Here is a 26,236-nt window from a genome sequence, read left to right as displayed (position 1 = left end):
CTAATCTCTTGCCTATACATATCCTTATGTTTTCCACTTGTTTACCCAGAGTATAGCATACTGTATACAGTGATCTGGACTTTGCTCTTTTCAGTATATATTGACACTACATGGAGGCCCACATAGAGAACTTACTTTTTGAAAGTTGTTTTGTAGCCTTTTTACATCCACAAATTATTCTTTTATGGGAACGCACTTTGTTTATCTACTATTGGCATGTACAGGGAATCTGGTTTTTAAAATGTCTCACTGTGTAAAGTTTCCAGTTTATGCAGAAGTAGAGAGAATAGTGAAATGAACTACCCATATACCCCTCACTCAGCTTCAAGACTTAACCGCAGGCCAATTGTGTGTTATCTATTAATCCTCTTCTAGTCTCCCATGCCCAAATTATTTTGAAGCAAATTCCAGATATCGTATTATTACACCCATAAGTATTTTAGTCAAATAGTATTATTTGATAATAAACATTTTAACTTTTTACAGTGAAAAATCTCTAGGAATAAAAAGATCTTTTAACTTTCTTAAGCTTATGAAGATGTTCATATAATAATGTTTCTCAAAAGAGGGGAAGGATACTTCCCTTTAGTTCTCGAAAACCACTTAACTTATTATGTTTATGAAAGAAATGTTCAAATGGGTTAGCAGGTCAAAATTAGGCACTTTGGTAGGACAGATGATGTTGCATCAGTCTGTCGTTTTTCATAGCGTACGTGAGTCTTCCACTCTTCCTCCCTTCCATTAATCATATTGAGGAAGGGAATAGACTGCTTTTTGTTTATTTTCCTTTTTTAAACCAAAAACAGAAAGAAAAACTTGTTTGGATGAATGATAATCTGCTGTTTATTAAAGTACTGTACTCAGTTTGAGGCTGATGCTAGTATTTCCTCGCTCTGTTTAATTGCTTTTCTGTCATCTGATAGTTACGGATTCGAGACCTTGAAGGAGCTTTGCAGGTAGAAAAGGCCAGCCAAGCAGAAGCTGTTGCTGATTTGGAAATGATCAAGAATGAATTCAAAGAAGTTGAAAGTGCCTATGAGCGAGAAAAGCATAATGCACAAGAGAGCTTTACAAAACTAAATTTGTAAGTGTTTTACTGTTAAATTCTCTAAATTAATATTAAGACTTTATGAAACCTACATAAGTATAAATGTGTAGTACCAGGTAAATGTGGAAACACTCTGCTGGATTTTGAAGTATCATGGCTATTCCACAGAGTCTCAGAAATGCAGTAATACTTTCTTACACTAGAAATTAACTATATTAATGTATTTTACGTTATAGTTACTGATATAATACAGTATCTTTAAAGACTTTGACTTCTAGGCCATTAAAATGGTCTATGTGGAGATGGCTAATGTTTGCGAATGTCTCAAACTGCAGAAATAATACAAGGAGTAATACTGCAACTAGGGGCTTGCATGCGTGTGACTCACTTCATATTTAGTTTTGCATGGTTTTGTTTAATTTATATAACACCCTATGAGATAGCTATTCTTTTTATCCCCATTTTGCAGATGTGGAAATTGAGGCTTTATTTAAATTTTAATTTTTAAAAAAGTTTTTAATTATTATTTTTTAATTTTTTTAACATTTTTTATTGAGTTATAGTTAGTTTACAATGTTGTGTCTATTTCCAGTGCAGAGCACAATTTTTCAGTTATACATGAACATACATATATATTCATTGTCACATTCTTTTTCACTCTGAGCTACCATAAGATCTTGTATATATTTCCCTGTGCTATACAGTATAATCTTGTTTATCTATTCTACATATACCTGTCAATATCTACAAATTTCGAGGCTTAATGAGGGTAAGGACACACAGCTAATAAGTGGTAGAGTCAGGACCTTTCTAACTCCTACTAGTTTTATCCGTTTTCAGTTATAATGTCTTTTGTCTGAAGAGTTCTGTGAAATGCTTTAAGAAGTTTATAATTGTTTAATATGTTTCCAAAAATAAATCAATAGTAGACAGTTTAAATCATTTCTTCTCAGAGGGTGAAACACATACCAGCATTGGTAGGTGACATATATTCATATATTATAGTTATGTATTTATTTTTAATGTTCATTTCTATTTATGATACATAATGGTTTTCCATTTACAGTTGTAATATAAAGTTTACTTTTAAAATACTTCATTTAACTTATGATGTGAGTTAATTTAAAGAAAAGTATTATTTAGAATGGTAGTAATTGTTATATGAGTATGGCAAAGTTATAAAGATGGCACTTAAAAGGCTGAAGTTTGAAAAAATTTGAAATTCTAAACTGTGATTATTTTTCTTAGTAATGCTTATAATATTTTAAATGAATAATTCTTAACCAAATTTTCTTGCTTCCTCTAGAATAACTTAAATGACATTCTGTGAACATTATTCTAAGGATTTATGCTTCATTTTCCTTTGAACCATACCTTGAATCTGCACATTTATATATAAATATGTTTGAAGGGCCTTTATGTAGTGTATAGTACAGGCTTCTTTACTGTTGCTTTGAGGTAATGATTGGGACCTGCTAGAGAAACTGTAAGAAGTCAGACTGTACTCCCAACAATTAAAGCTTTCCCACAATGAAGTGATAGACTTTTTGGGAAATTAGTGAACTCCCTGACTTGGAAAGTTCAAAACAGAGGATGGATGATTCTCTGTCATGGATACTGAAGAAGAAACGAGTCCTGCAAAGGCTGGTCTAGAGGAATTTTAAGATACCTGCTAACATTTAAGCTGTAACATTTTAACCTATGTACTATTTAAGTTGTCCCCCAAAGCAAACTTTTTCCCTTAGATTTGTTTTGCTATTGTTTCTGTTTTGGTGCTTGAAAAATTTTACTCAGATTTTGTATTCCAATAAGCACAGGCTAACAATTCTAAATGTTAGTGATGTATTCCAACTAAGCACCAGCCAACAATCCTAAGTACTTTACCATAATGTCCCTTTTCTGTTCTTCATCCCTTTGTAACTGTGCTATAATAATAAAACAGTTAATAATAATTAAAAAATAGTAAAAATTAAGTAGTAATTGAAGCTCACTACTTATTGATAGTTCCTGTGACTTCTCTTCCCCCATCCCATCTTCCTTTTCATTGTATGTAATATGACAACCCCTTCCTTTCCATTTATCTGTGATATGAGAAGGAAATGACAGGAGGGGTGACTGGGTAAGTTATTTCATTTTCTACCTGTACTTTGATTCTTTTTCAGAATCTTCTTTAAAATCTTTTAGAGTTACAAACTCTCAATTATTAATTTTTCAAAGTAGTTCTAAGTTTTGGATAATATATTTCAAAAAGAGAATTGATATTTTAGGTCTTTAAGGTAAATAATTCCTTTAATTTACAACTTTGAGAGTAGTGAGTTTTAGAGCAGACATTGTTTTATCTGTTGGATAGAACTGATTTAGCAACTGGAGATAATGAGATTATAGAGGAAATGCTGCCTGAACCTTGCTGGTGGTTAAGGTTTTCAAGTTTCTGTTTCCTCCCAGGTAGATATAGGCAGGATCTTATTGAAAGGCAGGAGAAAAAAGCTGTGTATATATTTCAGTTTTAGTTTTAGCCAACACTTTCATGACAATGAATATTCCTCCATGAAATTATTTTAGATGAATATATAGTATACATATATAGATGGAATACACATATTAGATAGAATATATATTTTAATATATCATTATATATTCAGTGTTATATATAATAATACAATAAATAAAATTATTATATACTAAACATAATCTTTTAAAGAACTCAGCTAAGAATTTGAACAATAACAGGCTATTTTAACAAATTATATAATGTAACAATACTTTTAGATACTATATATATTCTATATTTCTGTAATCAAATTTCCTTAGTTATAAATTTTTTTCCATTGAAAGCTTGCAGTGTGGAACAAAACTTTTCAATCTTTTTATTTTGGAACTTTCAGTATGTCAGATTTTCACTAGCAGTAGTAACTGATAGTTGGGCGGTAGGGAGGAGATCATGGTAATCTTTAAATCTGCTTTAAATTTAAATTTAATTTAAAGTAACACTAGTCAAAGATATGATATTGAATGGACTGAATCTAAATATATTTATTTTATTACATTCAACATTTAGAAATTCTATATTTTTTAAAAAAATCACCCCGGAGTATAAAAAGAACCAAAGTATTATAGTTTGTAACACTGTTATTGTTCATTTTCTTGGTAAAAGATAGCCTGGAGAAGACTGTTTGTTAAAACAGCTGTACTGTTGTCAGATTCTTAGCTGAGTCCTTAAAAAAAAGGAATCCAGTAGGAAAGAAGGCATCTTAACTACGAGTTTCCTTCTGCTCCCTTTCCTTTTTTCCCTAAATCCTCCATCTTTCAAGTTCTGTCTGTTTTGTATTAGGTTCTAAGAGACTGGGGCTCCCTTTAACTTTCATTTTATTGCCTTAGCCATTGCCCTTGGGTGGGACTATTGGTAGAAGCATAGGAGCCAACTTTTTTGGGTTGTGCATGAGATTCCTCATGGCAAAGGATGTTCCCCATTTCAGTGGACTCGATTTGGACTTTGTTTGTAAAATAGCGTCAAAGAACAAGTGCATTTATATTTGCTGAGTAATAATATTTTTTATTTAAAATTCTATTTTAATCAAATTAACACTTTTACGTAGTCTAAAAAGTAAAATAGTACTGTTAAACTCATGAAAGACAGCATTTTGGTATCCTATTGTTCTCTATGACCAGTTTCTACTCCTTTGAGGCAACTACTTTTAATTCTTATAGCTGTTTCTTTTGATATTTAACTTCATATTTCTAAATAACATGCATTTTGTGCCATTTTTTTGCTTCTACCTTTAAATGTTAACCTATTGGCCTCTACTTACTTATCTCCATTGTACATTTCTACCATACAACGCACAGTTATTCCATTCCTTCTCCCATCGTTTTAGTAGGGTTGCTTTTTTGGGTATTTTTTTCTACAACTTTTTTGGGTCCCTCATCTTTGTTTTTCTTTATTGCACATTTTATTATATTCTTTGTTTTTTATTGTTCATTGGAGAGGAACTTTATTTTGTTCATTGCTGTCTTCTAAAGTCTAGAATAGTTCTTGGCACACAAGAGCTGCAAAATAAAGATTTGCTGAATTATTAAATGAATAAATAGTTAATAATCACCTCACTTTTAGTTGGGTTAGTTTGTGTGTCCCAGTCACTAAGTTATTCTTGAACTCTCTAACACAACTGAAAATCTCTCCTTACGTTTCTATACCTCAGGCGTTCTATCATTTTAAGTATCTTCTAAGATATACCTCTCTTGGATTCTTCTCTAGACCTCCTCCTTTCTGGACAAATTGTTTTATAGACTGTCACAGCCTTCCTAGGACTTCACTTCACCATCATCTTTGGCATTTCCTTTACTTCTTTTTTACATTGAATCTCTTGTTTGCTGATCTTATGCCTTCTTCCTTGTTTGATTTACTCTCTTGTAAGGTAGCCTCTTGAGAAATTTATATGAGAGGAAAATTTTTAAAACTTGCATCCTAAAAATGTCTTTATTTAATCTTTACCTTTTCTCTTAGTTCAGCTGGCTGTTTATTCAGTTCTAGTGTCAAGAAGTCTGAAGTCATTTGATTCCTAAACTTTGAATGTGGCCCGCCCATGTTTTCCTCTAGAAACTTGCACAGAGTGGCCACCAAATCTGGAAACATAAGCGAGTATCTAGAAATGGTTTACTGGTGTTATAATATAACACATGATAATACTCATATTATGTATTTCCAAACTCTGTGGACATAACGTGGAGTCTTCTCTTTGTTCCCAGTGTTCTGGAATTTCACGATGACGGGCCTGGCATGGGCTGCTTTCATTCATGATGGTCACTCATTGAGCTCTTTTTAGAAACTCAAATAATTCATTTCTGGGATTTTCTTCTATTATTACTTTGCTGATTTCTTCCTTTCCATTTTCTTTACCTTCTGTTTTCTGAAACTTCTGTTGTTTGTATGTTGGGATTCCTGGATTGACTTTCTTATCTTTTCTCTGCTTTGATCCATTTTTGTTGTTTAGTTCTACTTTCTGGGAGATTGATACAGATATAGTAACTAATCCTTTTATACATGTTTAAATTTTACCTACTCTACCTTACAATACCTTTGATTCAACGGAGAATATACCAAAGGGTTGGCAGTAGAATTGTCTGTGTTCCACCTTAGAAAAAGAAATGTCAACGGTTCAGAATAAGATCTTGTATCATTCAAAAATTAGCTCTTTATTTGATTACAGCCTGAGTATAGTGTAGATTTTGTTATACGTGTCATAAAATCTCTAGTATTACAGCTTATAAGTAATAGGAAATGGGTCTGTTGCATTTATCAGGGAGACGTCAGATTAAAAAAATAGTGGCAGCACTTTAATTTGAATTAAAATTATCCATATTAAAAAAAATTATCCATGTTCAATCCATTGAAATAAAATTATCCATATAGCAAATTTTAAACTATGGTACTTCCTAGTTGCTTTTCATCTTATGGTCCATGCAAGAATGTAAACACAGTTTAATGCTAGCCTTAGCAAAATTTAAATAGGAAGGCAAATCCTTTGAAAAGAAATTTATGTCTTCACAGTGAATATGAATGATTTTTTCCTCCAGTTTTTTTTCTTTTTGAGATATGATTGACATACAACATTGAATACAGTAATTAGGTTTTATTTATTTATTTAAATGACAGTATTGGCAGTTGAACACAGGACCTTGTGCTTGCTAGGCAAACACTCTACCACTAAGCTATACCCTCCCCGCTGAGTATGAATGATTTTTGATTATTCTTGCTTTTGGATTTTCCATGTCACCACATGTGTTCCACTTGCATGGATACTCAGGAGTAAAACATTTGTGCCATTTCTAATGTTATACTTTAATTAGAAAATGGTTTGTTAGGACTGCTTTCTGTTTTGAGGCAGTTTCTGAGCTAATTGGACTGTAGTGGGTGGGGTTTGTCTATCATAAATAATGGTGATAACAAATCAGCGCGAACCAGATCCATTTGACTTATAACCTTGGACATAGTACAAATATCTGCTACCGAAAAGGGGGAGGCATTGTTCCCATAGAGTCTTTTATTTAAAAATGTGCAGCCTTTTTTATTTGAAAAAATGAAAAGAGGCCTTTAAAGCCTTTGGGCACAAAACTGTGATATATAGTACATCTGCCGCTTGTGTTAACATTGTATAATAGGACTTGATAAAAGCATATTTTAAAACCTTGCTTTGACACTTTAACTTTTCAGATTAGAAAGAGAGTATTTCTCCAAAAACAAGAAACTAAATGAAGAAATCGAGGAACAGAAGAAAGTAATTATAGACCTTTCAAAGAGACTTCAGTATAATGAAAAAAGTTGCAGTGAATTACAGGAAGAACTTGTAATGGTAAGGTTAAAAAAGAAAACCCTATGGCAATTAATTTATTGGGTCAAATTTGATGTTTACAGGTTTTTTTTTTTCTCACTACATACCATGAAATAATTGTATGAAAGTAATTTTAGTGACATTGATATAAAATTTCAAAACTGGAGATACTGTTTATAACAAAGATATACATAATAAAACATCTTTGGAATAATTGGGAAAATAAATGAACTAGTAAAAACTCTGAATTATATGATATTTCAAAATTTATTCAGAGATTCGTCTTTTTTTTCTAAGCTCATAAAACAGTGTTACCTAGATGGAAGGGGAATTAAGGTTTATAATCAGTAGATCTAATGATTTCAAAGACTCCCTTTTGTAATCATTTTGAACCTTATCACTCTGTCTTCATTCCCCAATAATCTAGCCTTCATACCATCACCAAATTTATCTTTCTCAAATATTGATCTGATCTTGTCACCCTCCATTTATTAAAAAACCATCAGTATTTTCCTGTTGCTTTCAGAATAAAGTTCAGCTTCTTGTCCTAAGGCCCCTTTCTTTGTGGCTCTACGTTAACTTCTCCAGTGTCTTCTATTGCCATTGCCCTCTCTCTGTCTTGATTCAGCCACGTTAGAGTACTCTTTGCTTCCTAAACACATGATACACTTTCATGTCCTCTTGCTTTTGTTCAGGCTGTTCATTTTTTGACCCACATTGACTGAAATGCTCTTTCTCTTCTTTTAAACAAATTCCTATGTATCCTGTAATACTCAGCTCTGATATCTGGCAGCCTGTGAAGCTTTCCATGGTTCCATCTTTCCCTACTTATTCATCCACCTAAAGTCAGAATTCTGCCCTCTCCCAGCTTTCTTTAGGTCTTAGTTTAGCATCTCTGTCCTAACACCAATATCTGATTTTCTCTTCCCCAAGTAATTGAGAGTGCATTTGAGGTTAACTTAATTCATTTTACGTACCAAGATTACACAGTAGTACTTGCCTTAGTAAACATTTGTTGGATGGATTTATTGGTTGATGCAACATACTCTACTCTGCAGTTTGCTGGGAACCTTAAGAGGGAGGGCATGAAGTTTACAGTCATACTCTATTTTCTGTTTGTCTTGTTCTCCACATACATACCTTCCTCACAGACTTGGCTTTATTTATTTATTTATTTATTTATTTATTTATTATTGAGGTACAGTCAGTTACAGTGTGTCGGTTTCTGGTACACAGCATAATGCTTCATATATGAAGCAGTCATGCATATATATACATATATTCATTTTTGTATTCTTTTTCACCATAAGTTACCACAGGATATTGAATATCATTCCTTGCACTATACAGTATCAACTTGTGTTTATCTGTTTTATGTATAGTGCTTAACATTTGTAAAACTCACATCCCCAAATTCATCCCTTCCCACCCACTTTCCCCTGGTAACCATGAGATTGTTTACTGTGTCTGCGAGTCTGTTTCTGTTTTGTAGGTGAGTTCATTAGTGTCCTCTTTTTTCTTTCTTTCTTTTTTTTTTAAGATTCTACATATGAGTGATATCATGTGGTATTTTTCTCTTTTTCTGGCTTGCTTCACTTAGAATGACAATCTACAGGTCCATACAGGTTGTTGAAAATGGCATTATTTTCTTTTTTATGGCTGAGTAGTATTCCATTGTATAAATATACCAAAGCTTCTTTATCCAGTCATCTATTGATGAACATTTAGGTTGCTTCCATATCTTGGGTATTGTAAATAGTGCTGCTATGAATATTGGGGTGCATGTATCTTTTTGAATTAAGGTTCCCTCTGGATATATGCCCAGGAGCAGGATTGCTGGATCATATGGTAAGTCTATTTTTCAGTCTTTTGAGGAATCTCCATACTGTTTTCCATAACTGCTGCACCAAATGACATTCCCATCAACAGTGTAGGAGGGTTCCCTTTTCTCCACACCCAGCATTTATTGTTTGTGGTCTTTTTAATGATGGCCATTCTGACTGGTGTGAGGTGATACCTCATTGTAGTTGATTTGCATTTATCTGATAATTAGCGATATTGAGCAGTTTTTCATGTGCCTATTGGCCATTTGTATGTCTTCATTGGAGAATTGCTTGTTTAGGTCTTCTGCCCATGTTTGGATTAGGTTGTTTGTTTTCTTATTATTAAGTTGTATGACCTGTTTATATATTCTGGAAATTAAACCATTGTCAGTTGCATCATTTGTAAATATTTTCTCTCATTCCTTAGGTTGTCATTGTGTTTTACTTACGGTTTCTTTTGCTGTGCAAAAGCTTATAAGTTTAATTAGGCACCATTTGTTCATTTTTGCTTTTATTTCTGTTGCCTGGGTAGACTGTTCTAGAAGAACATTGCTAAGATTTATGTCCGATAATGTTTTGCCTATGTTTTCTTCTAGGAGGTTTATAGCACCTTGTCTTGTATTTAAGTCTTAAACCATTTTGAGTTTATTTTTGTGTATGGTGTGAGGGAGTGTTCTAACTTCATTGATTTACATGCTGCTATCCAGTTTTCCCAACACCACTTGCTGAAGAGACTGTCTTTTCTCCATTGTATGTTCTTGCCTCCTTTGTCAAAGATGAATTGACCGTAGGTGTGTGGGTTTATTTCTGGGCTCTCTGTTCTGTTCCATTGACCCGTATGTCTGTTTTTGTGCCAATACCACACTGTTTTGATTACTGTAGCTCTATAGTAGAGACTTGGCTTCTTTACTTTCAGTTATATTTCACAACTCATAGTGACAATAGTTACTGAGGAAAATGAGTATTTTTTTCTCCTTTTCAAAAAAGAGAAACTCTGGGTTATACTAAGACATAGTGGCCAAATCAGTGCTGCTCAGATAGAAAGGTAATGGTAAGATAGAAAAGTAATAATGGGATAACATTTAAACTCTTTATCATTTCAAGTGGTACAATATTATATACAGACAGGTGCTTTCTGTCTTGCTTCAGCCACATTAGAGTATTCTTGGCTTCTTCAACACATATATTTTCATATCTTCTCGTGTCTGTTCTGGCTGTTCATGTTTCTGACCCACATTGACTGAAGTGCTCTTTCTCTTCTTTTTCTTTAACAAATGTCTGTATATCCTCAAATATTCAACTCTGTCTCCATTCAACTCAAGATATCCAGTTTGTTCTGATTCAGGGATCGATATCATTGCTTGTGCTGTGGTTGAATTTGTAATCTGAATACTTTGGATGTGGGGTTTTAGAAAGCTTAAAGCTCTCTGTGTAGCATACTTGGATGCCTGTTCACTGTTGTGTGCTGCCCTAAATTTCATGCGCTATCCCACCTCTTAACTCCTGGCTCAGAGGGGTGAATCATGGTGGAGAAAAACACATCCAAGACATTGAGCTGAGTCTTGGACTTGGTCTGCTTGCTGATTAGATACTGTAATCAAATAATTTGGAAATAAGTTATAACTGAGAATGCAACAAGAAGACCTCATCACCAATATAAGTTGCATGAATCCTCCTGATTCCGGTCTTCTAGCACTCCAGTGACTAGACACAAAATAAAAGAAGTTGGCTTAATTCACCACTGAGGGTAGGATGATTTGTGATTAAAAATAATTTACTTGGTGCGAACAGGTTTCTTTTAAACTGGGTGGATGATCTGAAACAAGGCGAGTAGCTCACTGGCAACCTCTGTTTGCTTGTGTGAGCCCTTGACACTCATCCTATAAAGAACCATTGCTCTGATCATAGTGTTGAAGAGTATAGACTAATTGTTTCTTCAAAGATTGAAATGCAATACTAAAATTAATTGCTGATCTGTGAATCGTTCCTTGTGGAAGAGCCAATGGGATGTTCAAAAATGTATTCAGGTTGCAGCCTTAAATCACCGATAGTTCATAGGGTTCAGCCTATTTATATATTCCTCTCTGTTTTTTTTTCCCCCAATCTCTCTTAAACCCCTAGCTTTATGTCTTATTTCTTCCATCTTTGTTTTCTTTTCTTCCTCTTTTTTCCTCCACTATTATTAGCTTTCTCTTTGAACTTATTCTGTTTTATGCTTATTAGAACTGTTGCTTACCTGAGCATAATATGAAATTTAAAAAATATTTAATGAAAATTTATTTAATAAAAATACTATAACTTTAAATAGTACATGCAGTGTTTTTCTTTTTATTAAAAAATTCATCTACCACGTTCCCTAAATACACTTTTCTTGTAAATGTTCCTTTTTTTCCCCAATAAGTTAATGGCCTTTGTGTGTTTGTGTTGTCTTAAAAATTTTTGTTTAAAGAGATACCTATCAAATTAAAACATGTAAGCCATAAAAATGCAGTTTTTCTAGTTCTGCATCCCCATAGTCTGGCTATTATTTTTGCTTTGAATTCATCGTTGGTTTTGACTGAAGAGAAAGTGACTTTAGAGGAAACTTTTACTTTCTGCTTTTGGGAATGAAACTTTGTTTCAATGACATCCCATAATCCTATGTACCCCAATGTGTCTTTCCTATAGTTATATTTCTTTTGAACATAATAGTTTCCGTTTTTATAGAATTTAGGTGGGAAGCATAAATTAGCTACAAGTAATTTTTCTCTCCCTTTGAGATAACAGCTTGTTTTCTAGTTTAGGTCGCATTCATGACCATTATTTAAGTCTTGCTCTTTATTTTCTCTGTTGCACTGCAGGAGAAAATTAAAGCTACTTTCCTCTGTAGGTTTGCAAGTGAGATCAAGGTGTTATTAATAATATGCAAAGATATCAAGAAGTTTTGAGACTTAAAGTGACTGTTATATAACTTAGGATAGCATAGCCCTTTAGAACTGAAAGAGGCCTTAGGGATCATCTAGGTCAGGATGCACAAAGTGTTAATAAACTAGTTGCAAAATTATAGCTCCCCTGTTTTAAGAGAATACAAATATAGGACATAATTTTGGAAAAGTTCAAACTGAGTATGTTGAGTCTTTTATTACTATTCAGAAATATAAACCTATCTGACTTTAACTGTTCTTTTATATCCATGAAATTCCTCATATTCAATATATGGATTTAGAAGATATGATTAGCAAATGAATAGTATACTATTTTTAATGTCATAGAATTTCAACATAGCACATCTAAGATTTTAATGAAATTAGTTTCGTGTTCTGTATTACACACTATTGAATCTGATGTTAAAAAGTTTTAATTAAAACTGAACTATTAATTTGAAAATTTGTGAACTTAATAAGTATTTAATCAACTACTAAATAAAAACTGAATTTCTAGTTTAAGCCACTTAGTGATCATGCTTATTAGAGCCCATCAGAGGCTCAACAGATCCAGTTGGGTCCTTTAGTTGTTACTGTGAGTTTTTATATATGCTTCTCTTGAAGCAGGGGAGCTGTTGTTTTCAAATTGGTGTTATTAGGATTTGCTTTGTGCTTTCTACAATGAAATTTTTTAAAGTCCATCATTCCTTGAGATTTGTTTTTCTGCCACTCAGTAATATTTAGTTACAGCTCTAGGAGAGACCATATATTGAAAAGGGAATTCTAGTTCCCAGGAGATTTTGCTCAAAGAATATTTTATTCTCTAAAGAACTTGTGATTGAAAATGGTCAAGTGTGTATTTTTTCCCTATTCTTTGGGGGCTTGACTTGATTATATAATAATAATGACTGCTAGCATTAGATAGGATTTTGGAAAGTTCTTTGATTGCTATGTTTTGTGGTATGGTTAATGTTTCTCGATAATATTTTTGCTTCAAATGATCTATTAGATATTCTTTAGATGGACATGTTTCTGATTTTGCAGGAGGTATTCAAAACTAATGGGCTAATATTCTATTCTGAATTTTTGCTAAAAATTTATTGATTTCTGCATTTCACCCAGAATAGGAGTAGTATTTATACATGAGCATTGTTTTTGCTAATATAAACATCACTTTCTTACTCTCTCAGTGGTCCTGAAAAATTTAATATTATTAAATAGTATTCATCAAATGTGTATGTTTGTATTTGTGTATTTAAATGTGCATTATATGGCTGACTCCCTAAATTTATAATGTAGGCATAAAACTTTTTTTTTTACCATATTAATGTAATTTTAATTTTTTTTATTGAAGTATAGTTGATTTACAATATAGTGTTAGTTTCAGGTATACAGCAAAGTGACTTGGTTATATGTATACATGTGTATGTATCTATATTCCTTTTTTGATTCCATTCTATTATAGTTTGTTCTGATACTGAGTATAGTTCCCTGTGCTATACAGTAAATTCTTGTTGTTTATCTATTTTATACATGGTAGTATGCATCTGTTAATCGTCTGCTCCCAGTTTATTCTTCCCCTTCCCCTTTGGTAACCAGAAGTTTGTTTTCTGTATCTGTGAGTCTGTTTCTGTTTTGTAAATAAGTTCATTTGTACTGTTTTTTAGATTTCACATATAAGTGATATAAAATGTTTGTCTGACTGCTTCACTTAGTATGATAATCTCTAGGTTCTTGAAATTTATTCTTACGTAAATTATTAAGTTTTGAAAATTCAAATTTCATTTTTGACCTGGGAAAAAATAAAATGGTATTGTGTGTGTGTGTGTGTGAGAGAGAGAGAGAGAGAGAAAGAGAGAGTGAGCAGGGAGAGAGAGGGGGGGAAAGACCAAGAGAGAGGAAAAGAGAAAGAAAGAAATAGAGATAGAAGGAGATGTTTGTGTGTGTCAAGGCCTATTTCAGATTGGAAGGTAGCGTTTTCTGAAAAATAAGCTAATTGTAAGCCTATATTCAGATTGGAAGGTAGCATTTTTTGAAAAATAAACTAGTTGTAAAGCTATGTAAGAGAGGGTGACATTTCCTCATGTAACAAGCAGTTGGGATCATAGAATGCTCACATCCATGGAAGCAGCGCAGGCAAACCAGGAGGGGAAGAAATAGCAAACTGTTCTATGAAGAAGTAAGAAATACTAGTTATCATCAGTACAATCAAGGAAAAGCTGCACATGGTGATAATTATGAAAGCTAACCAGATCAAATTCAGTTCAGCTGAACAAGCTCTCTGGATTCCTTACAAATGCACTGGGTATGTCATGGTAACTGGGTGGAAGATAAGATGAAAAGGTGAGCTGTGGAGCATAAATATGTGATGTGGGTTATAGGTTCTGGTGCTCCTCTGTTTTTACTCAAAATTCCTTTGTAATGGCTTAAAATATATTTAAACTACTTTAAAAGCTTACTTGAGTTCAGAATGTTTAGAAGTTCTAAGTGTTGTGTATCATTGCTACAAAAGTTCAACTCATTTTTAAAATGCTAACTTCATTAAACAAACATAGTGACTAAAAGTATTTATTTTTTTACCTATTTGTTTTTTCTATAATTTTTATTCTTATTAACTGTTTCCCTTAATTACTTTTACTGTTATTTTTAGTTTGAGTCAACTTTTCCATTGCAGATCAGCAGGGTCCATTTGGCCATCTTCTAGATATAAATGTTTGCATGTGCTTTTTATGTGTTTTTTCAAGAGCTTGTATTAGAATTTTTTATTTACATGCATATCTATTAGTGATCTTCATGCATGATTGGCAAAAGTGAGGAATGAGTTTTTGAGTTTTTGTAGGCTCAAAGGAAGATAAGATGATAGAATGACATGCTAGATTAAACCAGAAATTCATTCACTTTAGCATTGTGTGAGATATAAATACCAAAGTGGAAATATAACATAGTTCATTGTCATCTTATTGTTCTTTCTGGCTAAAGATATTTTATAACGAAGCTTGACCCCTCTTTAATAATACATTAAGTTCTGTCAGTCACAAATTTTTCTGAATTTTCTATGACTATTTTGATATTTTTAGTCCCTTTTCTATACTGGTTGCAGATTCTTCATGACATCTAAAGTAGTCCTTCGTTCATGGTGAGTGATCAATAAAAGTTCAACTGAACATCACCTGGTTAGCCAATACAGTTCTAAGGGATGTTTAGTCCTTGAGTAATAAAACTATGTGAATTATATCCAAAGCAAAAAGAAGTAAGTTCTTTCATCCTATAGTTCTATCTTTTAAATTTCTATAAATGTGTAGAATTATAGAATTTGTTGAAACAATTTAACATTTAACCTAACTTATTCTTTATGCCATATGATAAGACATGTTAATCAAAAATTAGAAACTTAGTATTTTATCTTTGCTTGGCACTTTGTTTTCAGCCAAGATGTTTTGTTTATTTAGCTGATAGATTCTATTTTCATTCTAGAATTTCTTGTATATCAAAAAGGCTATTAAGAGAACTAACAGTTTTGAGAACAAAATTTAGATATAAGTGCAATCCACACTTAAGAAAACTCCAAATGCTTTCTCTATATGAATGAAGAATGGAAACTTCAATTTATAAAACCAAAACAATTTATTAGGGGAAAAAATGTCAACTGTAAAAGAAAAGGATGCTTTACTGTACACCTGAAACTAATACATACTGTAAGTCAGCTATATTTCAATAATAAAAAAGGATAGCTTTTCTGATCGTAACCCAGTTTGTAAACCTAATTATTAGATTTAAGTAAAATTTGTATTGGCTGTATTATGAGACTATTTGCCACATATCTCTATAGAAAATGAGAATATTGCTAATAATTAATGGAATAGCAACTTTAAGGCATAGTTAATTCTTTTTAAGACTTGGTTAATTCTTTTTAAGGCTTGTCATTGATCAGACCTTTCCTTTATTCTTTGAAAAATTTTATACTGATCATTGTTTCCTGACTAATTCGACATTAAATTTGATTTTGAATTGTAATGGTGTTGAAACTTTAGCTCATCTTTTAAAAAACTGAAATATAGCTGATGTACAATACTATGTTAGTTTGAGTTATACAGCATAATGATTCAACATTTAAATATACATTATGAAATAATCACCATGATAAGTCTAGTAACCATCTATCCCCATATAAAGTTATTACAGTATTGCTGATGATACTTCTTGTGGTATATAATACATCTCTGTGACTTACTTATTTTATAACTGGAGATTTGTACCTCTTAATTCCCTTCACCTGTTTCATCCATTCTCCTGCCTTCCCTCTGGCAACTACACATTTGTTCTTTATATCTATGAGTCTGTTTTCATTTTTTTGTTGTTCATTTGTTTTGATTTTTTAGATTTCTCATATGAATGACATCATGTTGTGTGTCTTTCTCTGTCTGACTTATGTCACATATTTAGCTCATGTTTTAGGCAGGATTCAGCCCTATACTTGAAAGAGAAGAATTATTGTTAAACCAGGAATTTAATTGAACTTTTATATTAAGCTGACTCCAAGTATGCAATGTGTCTAGAGTTCTTCATTTATATTTCTGTACATTTTTATCCCTTGAGATTGATGGGACTTAATCTGAGCCAGCATATCACAATAGAAAGAACATATATTTTGGAGACAGATTGATTTGGGTTTTAATCCCAGCCCTATCTCATAATAGTTATGTGACTTTAGTGATATTATCCCTCTGAATCTGTTTGCTTATTTGTAAAATGGTGTTAATAATATCTACTGTGCAGGATTTTCAGTGAGCATTAAAGATAATATATGTATTGAAATAACAGAGGGTCTGTGTGTGTGTGTGTGAACTCTATGATGCTGTAGCTCCTCTGGAAAGATAACTTTTTGATAATATTGGGAAAATACTAAATATGAAGACCTAGGAGGCTAAACCTTTAGGACATTAAAATATATTGTAGAGAAGAACTCCTGGAATGATGGAGTGAAGAGCTTGGTTAACCTATCAAAACAACAGTTTAACTGGTGAAAAAATAAAAACCCAATCATATAAAGCTTTGAAAATTGTCCTAAGGGCAAAGGAGAAACTTTTATTCAGGAAAATCTACTAATCATAAAAATTAAAAACCTTGGTTCTTCAAAAAACACCATCAGAAAAATAAGAACACAGCTCAAAAAATGCGAGAAAAAATTTGCAGCTCATATATCTGGTAAAGGAAGTTTAAACAGAGTATATAATGAACTCTTATAACTCAACAATAAAGAGAAAAAACCTAATTAAAAAGTGGACAAGAGATCTGAACATAGACTTCACCTTAGAAAACATAAAAATGGCCAATAAACACATAAAAAGTTGCTCAATATCACTAGTCATCAGGAAAATGCAGATCAAAACTATAACGACATATTGTATCACACACACTAGGATGACCACAAGAAAAAACATAGGTAATAACAATTGTTGGCCAGAATGTAAAAAAATTGTAATCCTCACCACACTGCTGTTGAATGTAAAATGATGCCTCCACTTGGGAAAATAGTTTGAAAGCTCCTCAAAATGTTAAAATTGGAGTTATCATATGGCTTAGTAATTGTGCTCTTAAGTATATACCCAATAGAAATGAAAGTAGACATCTGCATAGTCATAGCAGCATTTTGCATAGCAAAAAAAAAAAATAGAAACAATCCAAATGTCCATCAACTGATGAATGGATGAATAAAGTTGGTACATACATATGATAGAATATTTTTCAGATATAAAAAGAAATGAAGTACTGATTAATGGTTCAATATGGGTGAACCTTGAAAACATTAAGCTAAATGAAAGAAACCAGACACAAAAGCCAGACGCATAATGTATAATTCAATTTATGTGAAATGTCTCGAATAGGCAAATCTGTAGAGATAGATTAGGGTTGCCAAGGGCTGAAGGGATTGGGAGAAAATGGGGAGTGACTGCTAATGAGTAAGGGGTTTCTTTTTGGAGTGATAAAACTGTGGTGGTGTTTGTGCAATTCCATGAATGTGCAGAGAACCATTGAATTGTATACTTTAAATGGTTGAATTATGTAAATAACATCTCAAGCAATCAGGAAGAAGAAAATCTAGTAAATTTTGGTAGGAAATGTGAGAGTCTGTGGCATTCGAGTGATGTCTGGTTCCATAACGCCTTTTCCACCCCCTGCTCCATGTTACAGAACCTCTGTCCTGGGCTGATGCAGCTGAGAGGATGAGCCCTTCCTCTCTAGCTCCCAGGCAGGGGCTATTCTTTCATAACAGGAAAGGCAGACTACTGGAATTTCTCATCCCTCAGAGCTCTATGTTGTAGCAACTCTATTCCAGGCAGGGCTGAGAGGATCAGATCTCTCTTCCTCTACTCAGCTTTCACTTGGAATGCAGAAGCTCTATCCCTGGCATGGCAGGGCAAGAATATTGGGCCAACTGCCCTTGTCCCAGAACAGCAGGGGCTGTAGTGCCCCACAATGGCCACTTAGAGAGCAGGATTGTTGCTATGGAAAAAGTGGATCCTCACCCCCAGCTCCAGTGCAGTGGAGGATAAGCTGGCTGGCTATAAAGGGAAAGAGCTCTGCAGCTCTGCTTGAGGGGACTGACCTTATTTGGGTTAGAGTGGCGAGCTCCATGCTTAAGGGCATGGTTGAAAACAGTACAAATCTTGGCGAAGAGTAGTTAATTAAGAGGAACCTCATACCTCTGTGATGCAGTGAAATAACAGAGCATGCAGAAGTTTAATAGAACTAGAGAAAGATAACCAAGAAGAGCCTTCACAGGGTCACAGTTAAGTGTGGGGTTTGGGAAGGCTATGTGCAAGTCCTAGGCTGCACCCACTCAGGAGTAATCAGAGCAGGATGTGAGACAGACTTGAAACATGCCTCATGCTGCACACAGACACATCAAAACAGAGTGGAAGTCTCATTGGCACAAGGAGCTTAAACACAACCAAAGACTGACTGCACAATAAGATACTCTGACCCTGAGGTGATTCCCGGAATCCATGCTTGAAAATAACTTCACAGCCATGCCTGGCAGTCTCTGAGACTGTGTGCATGCCCAAGGATGTGCCCCTCTCAGTAGTGATCAGAGAGAGAACCTACAGGCTATGATTCCTTGACTGAAGGCAGGGAAAAAAAAACAGTGGAAACATCTTTAACTGTGAGAGCAGCCTCCAAGCTGCAAACACATCCAATAGTAAAGGGTAAAAATCCAACTGGCTAAGCAGTCTTAAGCACAACTTTTGACCAATAACTGACTTATGCCCACCCAGGGGGGACCCTAGCTAGCCAACATAAAAAATGAAAACAAGGGAGAAAAATCTGAGCAGGGAATCAGAAGATGCCCACTGTGATGGAAATAAATTTGTAGAATTAGTTCAATCAAATTATTAAACATATAAACAAATATTCAAACAAATACAACAACAACTCTGAGGGAGAGGACCAGTATCCAGAGTTGCTACAATATTGCCCAGTCATCAGTGAAAAATTATAAGATATATAAAGAAATATGACAGTGTGACTCATACATAAGATGAAAAATGGCAACAGAAATTGCTCTTGAAGGCACTGAATGGAATACTGAGTTGACAAAGATGCCACAGTACCTTTTTTAATTTAAATATGATCAGAAAGCAAAAGAAACCATGCTTAAAGGATTAAAGGAAAGTATGAAGAAAAATTTATCGAATAGAGAAGATCAGTAAGGAGAAATTATTGAAAATAACCAAATGGAATTCTCAAGTTCAAAAGTAGAGTAACCATAATGGAAAATTTACTAAAGGGGCTTAACTAGATTTGAGCTGCCAGAAAAAAGAATGAGTGAATTTGAATAGAACAAGAGATTATATAATTGCAAGAACAGAGAGAAAAAAGAATGAAGAAAAATATCAGAATCCCAAAGGAATGCAGGCTACCGCTCAATACGCTAACATATGCATACTGAGAGTCCAAGAAGGAGAGGAGAGGTATAGGGAGAGGAGGATCGAAAAGAATGCTTGAAGAAACAGTGGCAGAAAACATCCTAATTTAATGAGAAACACTTTCCAAGCAGGATAAACACAAAAAATACTCCACACCCGGACACATTATTGTCCCAAGTTGAAAGCCAAAACGAAAGAGAAAATCTTGAAAGCGTCAAGAGAAAAATGACTCATCACATCCAAATGAAGCTCAATATGATTTATAGTTGACTTCTCATCAGAAACAGTAGAGGCCAAAGGCAGTGGCAAAGGCAGGAGTATGATACAGTCAAAGTGCTGAAAGTAAAAATCTGTCAACCAAAAATCTTACATCCAGAGAAACTACCTTGGAAAAAGAAAAGCAAAATAAATTCATTCCCAGATAAATAAAAACTGAGGGAATGTGTTGCTAGCAAATCTGCCTTACAAGATATTCTAAAGAAAGACCTTCAGGGTGAGAATATGTGACACTATACAGTAATTTGAATCCACACATAAAACCCAAAGAGCACTGGTAAAGGTAATTATGTAGCTAATTGCAAAAGGATATAATTATGTATTTCTACTTTATTCTCTTGAATGATTGAAGAAGCAAATGCAACAGAAACAGACTCATAGACATAGAATACAAACTTGTGGTTGCCAGAGGGACGAGGGGTGGGAAGGCACAGCTGGGATTTCAAAATGTAGACTAGATAAACAAGATTGTATTTAGTAGCAAAGGGAAATATATACAGGATCTTGTGGTGGCTCACAGCGAAAGGGAATGTGACAATGAATGTATGCATGTTCATGTATAACTGAAAAATTGTGCTCTACACTGGAATTTGACAACATTGTAAAATGACTATAACTTAATAAAAATGTTTAAATAAAAAAAGAAGTAAATGCATCAAACAATAAGTATATTTTTGTATTATTGGACTAATTACATATAGACATGTAATGTATTTGACAGTAACAGGACAAATTAGGTGGGTAGGAACAAAGCTGTTTTGGAGTAAGGAAATGACACTGGATGGTAACTCAAATCCACAGGAAGAAAATGAAGAAAATCAGAAAGAATAAATAATAAGTTTAATGAAACAAACTATATATAAATATGTACTTGCTCTCCTTTCTTTTCTCAGACTCTAAAAGATTTAAGATTACATAAAGTAATTATGTATTACTGGGTTTGTAACAGATAGACATAACATGTATGACAGCAGTAGCACAGAGAATTGGGGGAAGGGAATGGAGCAACAAAGTAATGAAGTTTCTATATAACATTGGAATTAATTTAGTATACATTTGAAGTAGATTTTGGTAAGATATATATTGTAAGTCCTAGAGAAACCATTAAGAAAAAAACTTTAAAAGTTAGAACTAAATAATCACTAAATGAATAAAGATGTTACGATAGAAAATACTCATTTAATGCAAAAGAAAACAGTAAAGGAGGGATGGGGAACAAAAGGACATGAAACATACAGTAAACAAAAAGCAGAATGGCAGATGGATATTCAGCCATGTCAGTAACTCTTTAAGTGAGTAGTTGAAGTAATCCAAAGACAGAGATTATCAGATTGAATTAAAAAACATGATCTAACCGTATGCTGTTTATGGGAGACATACTTTATATTGAAAGATATAAATAGGTTGGAAGAAAAAGGATATAAAAACTATACCATGCACACAACAAATAAAAAGAACTGGAGTGGGTATACTAATATAAAACAGAATAGACTTCAGAGCAAAAATGTTACTGGAGATAAAGAGGAACATCTCATAATGCTAACAGGATCATTCTGCCAGGAAGAACTAACAATGCTAACAATGTAAATGTATATTCACCTAAAAATAGAACTCAAATATACATGAAGCAAAAACTGACAGAATTGAAGAGAAATAGACAACAATAATGTTTTGAGACTTCTACACCACACTTTCAATAATGTGTAGATCAACTTGGAAGGTCAACAAATAAATAGAAGACCTGAACAATACTATAAACAAACTAGACCTAACAGACATTTATAGAATATCCCATCCATTATCAATAGAGTGCACATTCTTCTCAAGTACACATGAAACATTCTAGTGGGTAGATTGTATGTCAGGCCATAAAATAAGCCTCATTAACTTTAAAAAGGATTGAAATTATACCAAATAGATTTTCTGATTACAGTGGATTAAATTAGAAATCAATAACAGAAGGAAATATGGGGAAAAAATCACAAATAGGTGAAAACTAACATGCTCCTAAATAAACTGGATCAAAAAAGAAATCACAAGGGAATTAATTAGAGATGAATGAAAACTGAAAGAACGTATCAGATCTTACAGGATGCAGCTAACACAGTGCTTAAGAGTGAAATTTATAGCTATAGTCACTTGCATTAAAAAAATCCTCAAATTAATAACCTAATCTTTCATTTTTAAGAAACTGAAATGAGAAGAGCAAACTAAACCCAAAACAAGTGGAAGAAAAGAAACGAAAGACTAAAGCAGAAACAAGAGAAATAATACAGAATAATAGAAGAACTCAATGAAATTAAAAGCTGATTCAAAAGAGAACTAAATTGATTATCATTTAGTTAGACTGACGAAAAAAAGAGAAGAAACGTAAGTTATGAAAATTATGAATGAAAGAAGGGACACAGCTACTGACTGTGCAGAAATAAAAGAACTATAAGAGAATACTGTGAACAACAAGTTAGGTAATTTAGGTTAAATGGATAAACTTCTAGAAAGACATAAATTACCAAAACTGGTAAAGAAGAAATAAAAAAATCTGGATAGACCTATAACAAATAAAGAGATTGGCTTAGTAATCAAGAAGCTTCTTACTAGGAAAATCCAGGCCAGAAGGCTTCACTGATGTATTCTACCATATATTAAAGAAGAATTAACACCAGTTCTTTTTTGTTTTTTAAATTGAAGTATAGTCCGTTTACAATATTGTGTCAATTTCTGGTGTACAGCAAATAGTTCAGTCATACATATGCATACATATATTCATTTTCATATTCTTTTTCATTATAGATTACTACAATGTATTAAATATAGTTCCCTGTGCTATACAGTATAAACTTGTTGTTTATCTGTTTTATATATAGTAGTATCTGCACATCTTGAACTCCTAATTTATCCCTTCAAGCCCCCTTCCCCCCCCAGTAACCATAAGTTTGTTTTGTATGTCTGTGAGTCTGTTTCTGTTTTATAAATAAGTTCATTTGTCTTTTTTTTTTTGATTCCACATATAAGTGATATTATATTTTACTTTCTCTTTCTGGCTTACTTCACTTGGAATGCCATTCTTCAGGTCCATCCATTTTGATGCAAGTGGCATTTTATTTTTTATGGCTAAGTAGTATTCCATTGTATAAATATACCACTTATCCAATCATCTGTTGATGGAGATTTAGATTGTTTCCATATCTGGCTATTGTAAATAGTGCTGCTGTGAACATTGGGGTTCCTGTATCCTTTCGAATTAAAGTTCCCTCTGGATAGATGCCAAGGGGTGGGATTGCTGGATCATATAGTAAGTCTATTTTTAGTTTTTTGAGGTATCTCCATACTGTTTTCCATAATGACTGCACCAAAGTACAATCCCACCAACAGTGTAGGAGAGTTCCCTGTTCTCCACACTCTCTTCAGCATTTATAATTTGTGGACTTTTTAATGATGGCCATTCTGACTGGAAGAATTAATACCAGTTCTTCACAGATTCTTTCAAAAAAGAGAAAAGGAAGGCAACATTTCCCCTCTCATTATATGAAGTTAGTATTATTAACATGATAACAAACCAGGGACATCACAAGAAAAGAAAACTCAGACCAGTATCCCTTTTGAGTGTAGATGCCAAAATTCTCAACAATATGATAGCAGACTAAGTCCAACAATTGATAAAGAAAATTTTACATTATGATCAAGTGGGATTTATGCCAGAATGTAAGACTGATTTAACATATGAAAATCAACAGGTTAATAGACCTTATTTATAGAATGACAAAAACCAAATGATCATCTCAATAGTGACAAAAATGTTTGGTAAAATTAAACAGTTTTTCATAACATAGATGCTCAACAAACTAGAAATAGAATAACGAGCATCTGTGAAAAATATATAGCCAATGTCAAAGCTAATGGTGAATGACTGCTTTCTCCCCAAGATCATGAACAAGACAGAGATGTGTACTGTCACGATGTCTAGTCAGCACTGTACTGGAGGTTCCAGCCAGGGAAGTAGGCAAGAAAAAAGAAATAAAAGGCATTAATTTTGGAAAAGAAAAAGTAAACTACCTATGTGCAGATCATGTAATCTTGTATTTTAGAAATTCATAAGGAATTCACACACACACACACACAGACACACACACAACTATTAGAACTAGTAAGTTTTAGCAAGGTTGCAGGATACAATGCAAGATCAATACCAAAATCAGTTGTATTTCTGTACACTAGCAATGAACAATCCAAAAATGAAATTAAGAAAATAATTTCATTTATAAAAACATTCAAAAGTAATGAAGTACTTGTGCAACTTAATGAAAGAAATGCAAGAATTGTATGCTGAAAACTAGAAATGACCACTTTAAAAATTAAACAAGACCTAAGTAAATAGAAAGACACCATATGTTCATGGATCATAGAAGTTAATGTTGTTACTTGTGGAGATGTTAGTACTCCTCAAATTGATGTATAGACTCAATGCAATCTCTATCAGAATCCCAGCTGACTTTTTGCAGAAATTGACAAACTGATCCTAAAATACATGTGGAAATGCAAGAGACTTAGAATAGCTAAAATAATCTTGCAAAAGAAGAATAAAGTTGGAGGAGTAACATTTCCCAATTTTAAAGCTTACTACAATGCTGTGGTAGTCAAGAGAGTGTGGTATTCGTATGATATGGAAAAGAACTGAGAGTCTGTTAGTCCATTAGTCAGGGTTATGCAAATCAAAACCACAATGAGATACCTCTTTTCACTCATTAGCATGACCATTATTAAAAAATGGACATAAAAATGGACAAGTTTTGGTGAACATGTGGAGAAAATGGAATCCTCACACTTTGCTCATGGGAATGTAAAATGGTGCAGCCACTTTGGAAAAAAAATTGGCAGGTTTTCAAAAAAAGTTAAAACTAGAGTGCCCATAAAACCCAGCAGTTCCACTCTTAGGTGTATACCCCGAAGAAGTGAAAATATACATCCACATAAAAACCTGTACATGGAGGTTCATAGCAACCCAAAAGTGAAAACAACCCAAATATTCATCAACTAATGAGTGGATAAATAAAATACGGCTTATCCCTATGATGTAATATTATTTAGCAATAGAAATAAAGTACTTGTACATTCTATAACATGGATGAAACTTATAAAACATTGTTCTTTGTGAGAGAAGCCAGTCATAGTAGGCCACATTTTATGATTGCATTTATATGAAGTGTCCAGAATAGGCAAATCTACAGAAACAGAAATAAGAATGGTGGTTGCACAGGGGTTGGAGGGTGATGGGAGGATGGAATGTGGCAGTTAATGGGTATGGCATATATTTTAGTGGAGACAACAATGTTCTAAATTTAGATTGTGGTTATGGCAGCACAACACTGTGAATAGGCTAAAAACATTGAATTGTACACTTTATTGAGTGAATTTTATGTTATGTCAGTTATATCTAAGTAAAAGTAAAAAGTATATAAAATTACCATAACTAGGAATTTGGTACTGACAAAATAGAGAATCAGTGAAGCAGAGCAGAGAGTTCAAAATAGCTATGAATATGTATGGGAATTTAGTATATGATAAAGTTGGTATGTATAAAGGAAGAAACTTCAGTTCTAAGGAGAAACATACTCCTTTGTATCTCCTCTCTCTACACACAACATTGCTTAGACATAACATTTTCAGTCACCAAATGTGTCAGGATTTCCCTGCATCAGGCAATTCTGCCACACCACCTAGGTGACCTACAATAGGACTCAATTAGCTGGAGAGTGTCAGACCCCACAGGTTAAGAATTCAGTTCCATGAGACTGCTTCCCATCCGTCACCCTCCGGCCCATCTACTCCCCACCCCCCCGCGTATACATACACACACACATCTGAGATGCTAGTTCCAAGTCCACCTTGTTATTTGCGCTTACTGACCACCCAGCTGTAAATTGGAAGTTCC

General features: G+C 33.4%; 1 protein-coding gene and 1 long non-coding RNA gene across 9 annotated transcripts in view; one reads left to right on the top strand and one right to left on the bottom strand.

Annotated features, from left to right (window-relative positions):
* CCDC171 (coiled-coil domain containing 171) overlaps positions 1 to 26,236 on the top strand; it is a 273,454-nt gene that overhangs the window by 56,890 nt on the left and 190,328 nt on the right. For all 8 annotated transcript variants that reach the window (XR_012071926.1, XM_072959382.1, XM_072959385.1 and 5 more), the window contains 2 exons: positions 924 to 1,084; positions 7,260 to 7,398. Coding sequence is in view for 7 of the 8 variants with exons in the window: in XM_072959382.1 (XP_072815483.1) it covers positions 924 to 1,084; positions 7,260 to 7,398 (300 nt within the window). In the remaining variant the exon portion in view is untranslated. The remainder of the gene's footprint in view (positions 1 to 923; positions 1,085 to 7,259; positions 7,399 to 26,236) is intronic.
* On the bottom strand, positions 826 to 5,747 carry LOC140696013 (uncharacterized). Its single transcript, XR_012071927.1, has 2 exons — positions 5,541 to 5,747; positions 826 to 1,033 (listed from the first exon to the last, which is right to left on the bottom strand). It is a non-coding gene; the product is annotated as an uncharacterized lncRNA (long non-coding RNA).

The sequence above is a fragment of the Vicugna pacos genome, chromosome 4, assembly GCF_048564905.1.
Source record: "Vicugna pacos chromosome 4, VicPac4, whole genome shotgun sequence".
In the NCBI taxonomy this organism is placed as follows: Eukaryota; Metazoa; Chordata; class Mammalia; order Artiodactyla; family Camelidae; genus Vicugna; species Vicugna pacos.
The sequence above is the reverse complement of the archived record's forward strand: the minus strand, read 5'-3'. Positions and strand labels throughout refer to the sequence as shown.